We start from the raw sequence: 12,471 nt of genomic DNA on the forward strand, positions 1-12,471 counted from the left end.
GAACAAAAAAACTTCAGAAACAGACTTCAAAGAGAAACTGCAGAGCTAAAATTCATTGGCAAATATAACACCATTAATTTGGGCTTGAATAGGGCCTGGGAGTGGCTGGCTCACTACAAAAGCAGCTTTGCCTCTCCTGGAATTAACACCTCCTCATCAGTTATTGGGAGTGAACTACATCCACCCTGATGGAATTGGCCCTGTCAACACTGGTTCTCCACTTGTGAGGTAACTCCCTTCTCTTCATGTGTCAGTATCGAATGCCTGCATCTGTAATTTTCACTCCACGCATCTGAAGAAGTGTTTTTTTACCCATGAAAGCTTATGCCCAAATAAATGTTAGTCTTTAAGGTGCCACCAGACTCCTTGTTCTATAAAGAAATGTGTAACTTGTGAAATCATGAAAGTAATACCAGCTGAAATGTGTAATCTTGGGAGTACACCTTCTGCGTAAGGTGAATATAACATCACTGCATGGGACCGCTCTTCTGAGACTGGTATTCTACAGAAACTTTTTCCTGTACCCTACTGATAAACAAGACTGACATTAGTTATTTGGTCTCTTGAATATATTTCATAAGAAACCAAAGTGTAGACAAAGAATTGACTGCAATATCTATTTATCTATCTATCTTATGGCACCATACCCATAATGGTGGCATCCAAGTGTTTGTTTACTTGATACTATTGGCTGACAATGTGTGTGCAGTGAATCAAAATGTACCATCATTTACTCATAAAAATTGAATCCTTCTAAATCTAGTTATAGCCCTGTCCACAGCCCGGGTCTGTCTTGTCTATTTAGATTGTAAGCTCTTTGAGACTCTCTTATTCTGTGTTTGTACATTGTACAGCACAATGGGGCCAGGGCCAGATTACTGGATGATCCTATTACAGCCTGGCCATAATACAAAGGAATAATGACAATAGTATTGCTTTGTCAATAGTCATAAAAGCTGCATTCTAGAGGGCATTTTAGAGAATTACTGCTGCCCTGTAGTGCCCATAATACAGTATAGCTGCCCCTTTCCCTCTACCAGGGTAGCCATTAAACAGTACAGCATCCCCTTTGCACCAGTTGCCTTGTTAGCCATCCAATGGCTCTTAGAGTGAATAAATGCCTGTTTCTCAAACCTTACCTTCTGCTTGTGGGGTCAGTATTTTGTGGCCAGTAGAAGGCACAGGAGGTGAACCAATGGGAATGAGGAGGCTTTACCCTCTCAGGTGCTGAAGGTTGGTGTAGTGATAGGATCCTGGAGCATGATGTGGGACATCTGTGTTCACTTTCCAGCTCAACCACAGATTTCCTGCGTAGATTTGGGCATATCCCGTAATCTGCCTTGTGCCTCTGCAATATGGGGATATTAATTCCCTACCTCCTGGGAGTAATTGTGAGGTGTCCTGTCATTTTATTTTTGTGACTCATTTTTTATTAATTTTCAAAAAGAAACAAACAAGAACAATTGTTTCAACCTGTACATGTTACCTAACACTGCATATTTTACAGGTGAGCTAAAAATGCAATTATGCAACTTTACAATTTGCCAGAGATTCAGGACTAGACAATACAAAATCAGACAAACATTGCAAGAGAGGGAGGGGGTAACAACAATTTAAAAAAGACACAAATTGGCAAAAAATGTAAGTTGGGAACGGGAGCAGGAAGTAGGAGGGAGAAAGCAGAGAGGTCCTGTGGAATGGAAGTCAGGCATTATTTCAACATTCTTTATTCAAAAGTATCAAGAAACAGGGTCCATATTTCTTCAAATTGATATAATTTCTCCCCATATCGACAAACTCTTCTTTCTTGAGGTGTCCCATTGTTAATGACCGGGAGGTGCTCAGTTAACATGTTGGTGACAGCCGTGTCAATGGGGGCAGAGTGAATATAGCAGCCACAATGGTATTGGCAAGCTCCGTGCGGTTGGTGTCGCTGCAGTAGTGATTTATTATTTCTGTGGATTCACAGTAGAAAGGATCAATTCCATTGGGGCCACAGAAAGTTAACGGTAACATAAGAACTATTACTATGGTCATAGCCAGAGGGAAACAGGGTTAAAACCATAAAATCCTATGCACATATTGTCTTATTGAAACACTGCCTTTCCTTGCCAGTTGAAGCAGGTTCCACTTAACCCAGGTACACCCCCAAGAACAATGAGGCAGATTTCCCCCTGCAGTCACGGCCTCTCGGACAGTCTGACTCCCCAATCAGAATCTCTCCCCACTTATTCATAGATTCCTAGATTCCAAGGCCAGAAAGGGTCCCTGGGATCATCTAGTCTGAACCGCTGTGTAACACAGGCGGTAAGGCTTCCCTGAATTAATTCCTGTTTAAACTAGAGCAGACCCTTGAGGAAAAAATACCCAGTCTCGATTTAAAAATTTCCACTGATAAAAAATCCACCATGACTCTTTGGTAAATTGTTCCAATGGTTAATTACCCTCACTGATAAAAACTGTGCCTTATTTCCAGTATTAATTGTCTAGCTTCAACTTCCAGCCATTGGATCTTGTTATACCTTTCTCTGCTAGGTTGAAGAGCCCTCCATTATCACATTTCTGTTCTCCACATGGTTGCTTACAGATTATGATTAGTCCACCCCTTAACCTGCTCCTTGTTAAGATGAACAGACAGACTCAAGGAGTTCAATCACTAATAGGCAGGTTTTCAAATCCTTTAATCATCCTCATGGCTCTTCGCTGAACCCTCTCCAGTTTTTCAACATCCTTCATGAATTGTGGGCACCACAACTGGACACAGAATTCCAGCAGCGGTCACACCAGGGCAAAATATAGAGGTAAAATAGCCTCTTTACTCTAGATTACCCTGTTTATATATCCAAGGATCACATTAACCCTTTGAGCCACAGGCTGTTTTTTTTTATCCACTTCAAAGTCCCTTAGTTGAGGGTTCCTGCCCAAAGGTCCCCTGGGGGGTTGAGAAGGGCATCTGAACCTGACTACACTGGTTCATGCAGTATAGTAGCTAAAAGCTTGTCTCTCTCACTAACAGAAGTTGGTTCAATAAAAGATATTACCTCACGCATCTTGTCTCTCTAGTAAACTGGTTCATGCATTTCCCCAAGGGACTTTTCCTAGGATTGTCCTTTTGAGCACCACACCATTGAGATCTGTCTACATCTACCACGGGTGGGTTCCTGCAGAATATAACCCTTATCTACCTTTGAGCAAGCCACCCAAAGTGGCTGTAAGTATCAGCAGGACTTGAACCTGTAGAGTTACCAGGTAACTAATAGCTCCACGTAGCCACCTGCCAGCAGCTTCAACTGATTTATTCCCTGCGGCCCACAATCTGCAGTGGTTGTGTGCCACAGTAAGCTTCACCTCGAGTGATCGGACTGACAGTGGTTTTGACTCCCATATATGCCCATGGGGCGCACCAGGAAGTGTTCAGGGAACAACATGTATTCCAACTAGCTGGATTCCAGCTAGCTGCCACAACCGCCCTGCCTCGCTGTTCCTGTACGCACAGTACTGACCTCTGCTCTGACTTGGATTCTGACTCCTGATCGACCCCTGGAACCTTAGAGTGGGACACCAAGACCTGGTATTGAGCTTCGGCCCAATTCCTGACTCTGTCTTTGACACTGACCCTCAGCTTGACTGGGACCCCAAGTCACTGCCACTACTCCTGCCTACCTTTGTCCAGGATCTTGACAGTTTGTCTGGACCACCGCTAACACTTGTAGAAGGCTGGCCTTGTGGGACATGGAGGAAGTGGGTCGTCCCCTATCCAGCATGTTCCAAGGGGCGCGAGATACACCTGAATCGGTTGAGAGATGGAACTCCCCATGTTGCAAACAAAAGGGGGGCAGCTTTGACCAGCACTCCATGGAGTACTTGGGTTACTCTGAGAGCCTTTGGATGGACCACAGGAAGCTGAATGCTGTTTGGACCTGGGTGGCCCTCCTGGAACGTCAAGGAGCTGCACTGCTTCCTTGGGTTCGCTAATTTTTATAGGCACTTCATGCCTGGGTTTTTGGACCAGATAGCCTCATTGACAGTGCTCCGCAAACAACCTCCTTCATCTGCTTTCCGGAGGCTCAACGGGTGTTTGACTAACTCAAGATGGCCTTCACCAGTGCTCCAGTCCTGATCCATCCTGACCAAACATGGGCCTTTGTCAGTGAGACCGATGCATGTAATGTTACAATTGGGACCATACTTCCCCAAGATCTGGCCCCCAACAGCACCTGCTCCCTTGTGCCTATTATTCTCGGAAACTCACACCAGCACAACAAAATTATGATATTTTAGATATCGCAATCAAAGCCACTTTCAGGGAATGGTGCCACCACCCTGAAGGTGCCTTACACCTGATACTCCATATTTTCATGATCTGTGTAAACCTGTATCTCCACAGAGCAAAGGCGCTGAACCAAAGACAGCTTCAAGAAGCCTCGTTGTTCACACACTTTTATTTTACCATCACCCAGGAGCCCAGAACAAGGCAACCAATGCCCTGTCCCAAAAAGGGGACTACCTCCCTGACCATTACCACACCCATACAGAGCTTACATACATCCTCAAGCCCCATAATTTACTAGGTGTCCTATTCCCCAAGGCCTTCTCTCCCTTATCCATTCAGTTACGAAGGAGGAGCCCCTCAGCACCCTAACACCTTCAGAAACCCCATCTCAGCCCTGGGTGGCCATTATGTTGGATTTCATTGTCAAGCTTCCTTTATCTGCTAAGCACACAAATCATCCTTACCAAAGAAACTGGCTCGGCAGCACTGCCAACAGGGATGATGTAAGGCCTGGTGGGACTTTCACCCTGGTCTATAGGGCAACCAGGCAACCAACGTTGCCACCTGTCATTTGATTACTCCCCACAGCACGCAATCTGCAGTGGTAGAACACCATGGCACGTTCCGCCTCAAGTGATGTGACTGACAGTGGTTTTAGCAATCCCTGATTGGCTCCTTGACCCTATATAAGCCCATGGGGTGTGGCAGGAAGTGGTTAAGGTCTGAAGAGGGGTTGTCTCAGTGGTGATTGTGGGCTGTCAAGGCTGAATCCCAACTCTGTCACTCCAAGTGCAGAAGCGGGGCCCACAAGGATTTTGAAAATTAATACTGGCCACTCCAGGTTTGTATTGAACTCCCAAAGTGACAGCTTATCTCTGATCTTGGCTTGGTAAATGCTGCCACCACTCAAATGCAAAAAAAACCCAACCCCTTGGAACCCAGGCAGGAGCACTTGGGAATTCTTCCCTGTGGGGACCCTCAAGCCCTTTCAGCCCCTCTCTGGGGAAGAGCTGAGAAAGAAAACAAAGGAAATTAGCTGTGGCTATCAGCTAATCAAACAACAGGAACAAACCTCTTAGGACACCAAAAGTCCGATCCTGTTCTTAAAAAGGGTACATTTTATTAAAAACAAAAAGAAAGAAAATACATTTGGAACTTAGGTTTTGGCTAGATTTTAAAAGAGCAATTCCAAAAATCAAGTACCCAAAATACCTTTCTTGAGGGTTCAGCTTAAAGGTTACAAGCAAACAAAAGCATCTGCGGTTAGCACAGAGAAGTTCACAAGCTAATAAGAACTTAAATAAATAACCCTAATCGTGTCTTGCTAAACATTCTGATCTACTTACAGAGTTGGAGTTCAGGTAAGTAGTTCTGGGCATGATCTGTTCATTTGCAATCATACCTGGCTTAAGCTGCTTATAGCATGGCTGCTCTGTCCCTCCAGCCCAGAGAACAACAGACAAAGGGAAAGTTTCCTTCCCAATTTTAAAAAGCTCTTCCTTCCTTTTGGCTCTTTTGGTCAGGTGCCCACTTTTTTTTTCTTTACCTCGGGGACTTTTTAACCCTTTACAGTTAAAGCAGGTAAAGAACAGCTACCAAGAGAGATTTTACAGCAAACTGGCTGGCTGGGTGTCCATCAAAGAAAGCTACTCCCTCCCACCCCCACCTTTATTTATCACATGGTCTGACAGAGGAGCTGCTGGCTGGCTGGCAGTGTGAGATGAAAGAGATAAGTGTACTGAAACCAGGCTAGACCATGAGGAGAGGGGAAGCACTGAAGAAGAGTGGAAGCAAGGAAGGAAAAAGAAAAGCGTAGAGTCTCTGGAACCAGAAGAAGAATAGGAGGGCAGGAAAAGGAAATGGGCGGAAATGACCTAATAGTAAAATCTCTAGATAAGGACACAAATATAGGGGATATCAACCCCCTGAGAATGGCAGAGTGGATCAAAAAGGTGCTGGAGATAAAGCAAGAACTAAAATACTGTGACATTACTTGGGGTACAATCTGCACAGAGGGACAGCTGTGTCCCCTCAATTTTCCAACCTGGGGTGTCTCTTTCACTGCTTCGCTGTGAGAACAACCTCTTTGTTTGCCCAACCCCCCCGCCTCCAAGGGCCCGGTGAGCCTGGTGCTGTGGCTTTGCTGGAGCTGGTCACAGCTGGGCTTAGCCCATGTAAGAGCGATGAAGCTGATCCTGGTGAAGTGTCCAGAGGCCACTGCTGTGGCCTGGGTGTTTGCATCTGGTCTGTGTGAGCGTCGGGAAGGTGGTTTGTTTGCAGAGGGATATGATGGCAATAAGCACAATTTCAAGGGTGGCAGATTCCCCAGGCTTACGTCCCCATCTCAGCTACATCAGGAGTTAGTATTTTTATTGTCCAAACATGAATTTTGATCAGAAATGGCTTTTTTATGGATATAAAAACTTGGTTAAAATGGTCTCCACTCTGCCTGTTGCGCAGTTAAAAACTCCGTGATGGGCCCATGGTTATGGCCACTTCCCTCCCTGGTCCTTCCACTTAGATGGACCACACTGACCTGAGCTCCAGCTGGATTCTCCATCGTGTCCTTAGGGGCATAAGAAATGGTCTGCAGCAAGAAACATGAAGATGTCACCCATTGCGTTTTGTTTGTATGAGACTGTCTGCATTTGATTACAAGACTTAAGTATCTAGCACAGAGAAACAATGAACAGCGGATACACACAGGGATTTACTTTGATCGTTAGTGGACTTTGTGCCTTACACAGTGTCAGCTCTGTGCAGTTTCAGATGCTGTACACGCTCCTCACAGAGGGTGAATGTTAAGACAAGACTATGGAGAAAAATACCATCATTCTGCGTGTGTCAGTGCTGAACATGAGAGCGTGACAGAGCTGTCCGCAATCTCACTTTCCTCTCTGTTCTGTTACATGGAGACAGCGTGGGACTGCCAACACTGCCTCAGTGACTCCATACAGATCATCTCCATTTTTTTCACATTAGTGGTGAGATTTTCAATGGGGGATTTCAAATGAATTTCAGTGGAGGCTGACAGCCTGAGGTTTTCAAAGCTGCCTGGGTGATTTAGGCTAAGTTATAATCTAGGATTCTCTGCCTGTTTTTGTGAAAGCCACATATTTACTGACTGCTTTGCTCAAGGCTTCCTTGACATCTCTGTTTCTCAGGCTGTAGATGAGTGGGTTAACCAGGGGAGTCAGGACTGTGTAGCAAAGAGAGAGCACTTTGTTTAGGATGTTTAATGTGTCGCGTTTCGGTAGCATGTAGACAATCATTAAGGTTCCATAGTAAATTGTCACCACGATGAGATGGGAGGAGCAGGTAGAAAAGGCCTTTTGCCTCCCAGTGGTGGAAGGGATTCTCAGGATGTTTGTGAGGATACACACGTAGGATGTCAGTGTTAGTAGGAATGGAGGCAGGGTGAATACAAAGGCCAGTACAAAATTCAGCAATTTGATCAGGTATGTGTCACTGCAGGAAAGTTTTATCAATGGGATGAGATCACAGTAGAAATGGTCAATTTCATTCGGGCCACAGAATATTAAATGAGACATGAATAATACAAAGATTGCAGTAGCCAAACAACCATTTAACCATGACCCAGCAGCCAAGTAGAGGCAAAACCTGGTATTCATAAGAGTTGAGTAGTGCAGGGGTTTACATATTGCTAAATACCGATCATAAGACATCACTCCTAAGAGACAGCATTCTATAGACAACAGAGACCCAAAGAAATACAGTTGTGTGATGCAGCCACTGAATGAGATGGTTCTGTCCCCAGTCAGGAGACTGGCCAGCATCCGGGGCAGGATGGTTGAGGTGTAGCAGGTCTCCAGGCAGGACAAGTTCCCCAGGAAGAAGTACATGGGGGTGTGAAGGTGCTGATCAGTCACAACTAGTGCAGTGATGAGCATGTTCCCAGTCACGGTTGCGATGTAGATCACTAGGAACATGAGGAAGAGAAGAATTTTCAGTTCTGGGAGATCCCCGAATCCCAGGAAGATGAATTCTGTGACAACAGTTTGATTTTTCCAGTCTCTGTCTGCCATGGGTTGAGTCAAGAAACAAGAAAACAAACTGTGCAATTGAATTGGAAGAACATAGAGTTAAAAGTTAATCAGGTCTCGTGAATTAATTGCATAAATATTCAGAAATGCAACTTCCTCTCTTAGTTACAGGCTGTAAGTTTTAGACTAAATGTAGACTTCAGAGCTAAGTGTCAGGAGTTTCAGTCCGAGGACAGATCATTGGTGTCAGTGTAGATCTCCTTCTGCCATATCAGAGCTATGACTAACATAATAGACCATTTCTCTGGTAGCCAAGTCCTGATAAGACAGATCAGACCACTTCTTTATCTACTGTCATATCCCATCTAGTAACATACTAGAGCTTAACAATGATGCTTAAATGCTGTATTTAACTTCTGGCAATGACCAGAGTCAAAATCAATAAATACATCAACCAATATTTTGGACTGAGATTTCCAGTGTAGTCTAGTACTCTTAGGCATGATCTTCTGTTAGAATTAATGGAAATTAGTCCAACCATACATTCTGGTCTATTCAGTGCCCTGTCAGAGAAGGAATAATTTTCAGCCCCTCAAAAGAGATCAGTTTATGCCATAAATTCTGAAGTGGCGTAAATTCTCCCTTAGTTCCTCTGGGTGTGATGGTGATGTTGTCAGAGACTGGCAATGCCTTTTCTGTTGCCTGATGTTGACTGGTGCAGTAATAAAATACAGCTCTTTGGAGGGTGGATCTTAGGAAGGGGCAAAACCAGGTTCATGTTCAACCCTAAGTGGGGAGTGACCCTCTGCACTCCATGACGAGTGTGGGATGAAAATACAGGAACAAGAAAGGCACTGGGGAGTGGTGGTTGGGGGGAAAGATGCTGTCCCTGAACTTGGAGTCTAGAAACAATCTGGCATATGTGATCTGGGCTAGTAAGATTCTAGCACCACTTGCCAGCCCATTGGGGCACACACTGAGCCAGATCCCCAGCTGGTGTAAGTCAAGGTAGCTCCATTTGTGTCAGTGGGGCAGATCCCCAACTGAGGACTTGTCACAAGACATGGATCTCAAGCTCCAGCTCTGTAAAATGCTTCTGTGAATGCTGACTGGCACTGCTGTGGGAAGGTGAACCTAAAACTACATATATTAATCTGAAGCAGAGCTCTGTGTAGTTCAAAAGCTTCTCTCATTCACCAACAGAAGCTGGTCCAATAAAAGATATTACCTCACCCACCTTGTCCCTCTAATATTCACAAAGCACATTCATGCCCCTATTTGGTGGAGGTATAGAAATGCAATCAGGAAGACGGTGCTCACCTGTAACCACAGCGCAGCCCAAGCTTGAAGCGATGAGCTCTTCTTTCTCAGGGCTTGGCCACTTGGACTCAGGATCCTCAGTTGAGGTTCTTGTCTCTCCTCTTTCTGCAGAAACTGGATTTTCTCACTGAAGAGACACTGCAGATACCTGAAGGAATGAGCAGGTACAGTTGATCTACCTTTGGAAAATGAGCTTCCCCTTCGATCTACAAAGTGTAAATGCTCCCTCCTATTTGTATTCGGTCTTCATACTTTTTAATACGGTCCCACTTCAACCTTTCTCCCACATGGTTCATTTTGTGTCTCCAAAGCGTTGTGGCTAACAATGCCCAGTGGGACTTGTACAGTGTGACTTGTACAATTGCATTTTATTTCAGTCTAATGATCCTATATGGAAAATATTTTGATGATGAACAAACACGAGCTTATATTTTTGGAAGATGCCTGTCCAAGATGATGGATTGTTATAATGTACTCCCACCACACCTTTATTAATATTAAATAGATGCTTCCATCCAGTGGGTACTTCTGAAAATAGCTGCTCATATCTCACCCTTACAACATGCTGCCACCTAGTGGCCATTTTACAGTATGACTTTTCCATTATTGTGTCGGCTACTCAAAATCTATTGACAGGTTTCAGAGCATCCGATGAAGTGAGCTGTAGCTCACGAAAGCTTATGCTCAAATAAATTGGTTAGTCTCTAAGGTGCCACAAGTACTCCTTTTCTTTTTTTCAAATCTATTGGTCATTAGTCAATATTTCTGCAACCCCCCTCCCTCCCATTTCCTCTGCTCTGCTGCAATCTAGTATTCATTTCCCAGCATAACGGCCTGTTATTCTGCTCTCTTCTAGTGGATTCTTCTTGCTATAGCTGCCTCTTTCCAGTTCTTGACTCTTGTCACATGCTGGCCATTATTTCGTGCAGGCAGTCCTCAACTTTATGACCTTTGAGTTAAGACAAAGGGCACTTATGACATTTATAAATTGAAATATAAAATCCACTTTACAATGCTGGGTTCAACTTTGCAACTCTCGGTTCCGAGTTAGGACGTTTCGACTTAAGATGTGATTTTCAGGAACCAATTGTGTCTTAAGTCCGAGGACTGCCTGTATAACAGCCCATTTCTCACTCCTCAACATCTGCTACTATCATTACATACCTAGAGGCCCATTCGTCACCACTTATATGCCATTATACAGCTTCACCTCCCTTTCCACTTCCCTCTGATGGTCATTTGGCAACAAAACTTCTCCTTTCTTGCCCTTCTGCTTTGACTGCTATCCATTGGCCATTGGTCAGCATGGCTGCACATTTTCATTCCCCTGCCCTCTAGTGACCCTAAAGGGCATAAATAATCGCATCTTTCCTCATTTCTTACCTACTGCTAGGTGTGCGCTGTTCCAAATTAGAGTCACAGAGAACCAAATCGTAGAACAGCTTGAATGGAACATTAGTGGCTACAACAGCACACCCAACAGTGGACGCTCTCAAAGGTTTCGCAGGGGTTTCCCATCAGTCCAGTGCATTTCTGTTGCTGTGGTGTCTGTTTCCAATGGAAATGCATAGATTGAGCCGACCATAACGGAATCTCACTGGCTCTCCAGGCTGAGATTCTCAGAGGCATCGAAGGGAGTTAAACAATGAGGAGTCCGGTGGCACCTTAAAGACTCAATGTTTTTGTGGATACAGGCTAACACGGCTACCCCCTGATAAGGGAGTTCAGCGTTCAACTGCCATTTCACAGGGATGTGGGTGCCTAACTCCATTCGGTCCCTTGGAAAATCCTTTCCGCAGTGCTGAAATTCTACCGTGCTCACCGGTGCCCAGCTCCCCTGCCTCTGGCCAAGCCCTGACGTGCTCCCACTGACTGAGCCAGCACTGCCATTTTGGCGTGACAGGAGTTCTGTCCATTGGTAGGTGGTAGCCGCTTCCTCTCACCATAGGTTGCCTCATTCCCCGAGGAGGGGACCCTGCGTGGAGCAGAGCTGTCTGTGGTACCTGAGGCTGGCTGGACACGGTGCCCTGAGAACTAGCCCTCTCGGGACGGGCACTTGTTGCAGTCAGTTTTGGGGACACTCATTGTAACAGGTCCCCTCCCTTTGAACTGCTCTGTGCAGTTGGTGGCGGCAGAGCAGCTGCTGCCCTGAGGGCCACAGGCCAAGTCCCTCCTCGCTGGCCGTTTGACAGACCCAACCCCAGAAATGTCCTGCGTTCTACGTGTGCCTTAGCAAACCCCCAGCTGGGTCTGGACAGTCCCAGTGGCCCTGGTTTGTGAGTCTATGTCTTTGTCTGCCCAACCTCTCTGCCTCCAAGGCTCCTGTGAGCCCGACACTGGTGCTTTGCTGGAGCTGGTCACAGCTGGGCTTAGCCTAGATAAGAGCGATGAAGCTGTTCCTGGTGAAGTGTCAAGAGGTCATTGCTGGGGCCTGGCTGTTTGCATCCGGCGTGTGTTAGTGCAATGGTGGTAGCTGGTTTGCAGGGGGATATGGTGAGGATGGCAATAAGCACAATTTCAGGGGTGGCAAATTTCCCAGGCTTAAGTCCCCATCTATGCTGCAACAGGAGTTAGTATTTTCATTGTCCAAACGTTAATTCTGATCAAAAATGGCTTTTTTATTAAAATAAAAATCGATCAAAAATTGTCTCCACTCCACCTCTTAGAAACTCTATGATGGGAACATGGTTATGGCAACTTCCCTTCCTGGTCCTTTCACTTAGATGGACAACACTGACCTGAGCTCTTCCTAGATTCTCCACTGTGTCTTTAGGGGCATAAGAAATGATCTGTAGGGACCAACACGTCATCCATTGTGTTTTATTTGTATTAGACTGTCTAAATTTGATGACAAGACTTTATTATCTAACAGAG

General features: G+C 45.3%; 1 protein-coding gene across 1 annotated transcript; it reads right to left on the bottom strand.

Moving 5' to 3' along the window:
* Window positions 1-7,353: 7,353 nt before the first annotated feature.
* LOC144275066 (olfactory receptor 10A7-like) lies at window positions 7,354-8,322 on the bottom strand. Its single transcript, XM_077834174.1, has one exon. The coding sequence runs from the start codon at window positions 8,317-8,319 to the stop codon at window positions 7,354-7,356; it is 966 nt and encodes a 321-aa protein (XP_077690300.1). The 5' UTR covers window positions 8,320-8,322.
* Window positions 8,323-12,471: the final 4,149 nt, after the last annotated feature.

Source organism: Eretmochelys imbricata, chromosome 14, assembly GCF_965152235.1.
Source record: "Eretmochelys imbricata isolate rEreImb1 chromosome 14, rEreImb1.hap1, whole genome shotgun sequence".
Classification (NCBI taxonomy): Eukaryota; Metazoa; Chordata; order Testudines; family Cheloniidae; genus Eretmochelys; species Eretmochelys imbricata.

Coding starts and splice junctions, on each gene's coding strand:
- LOC144275066 (XM_077834174.1), bottom strand. CDS start 8,319: ATGGCAGACAGAGACTGGAAAAATCAAACTGTTGTCACAGAATTCATC.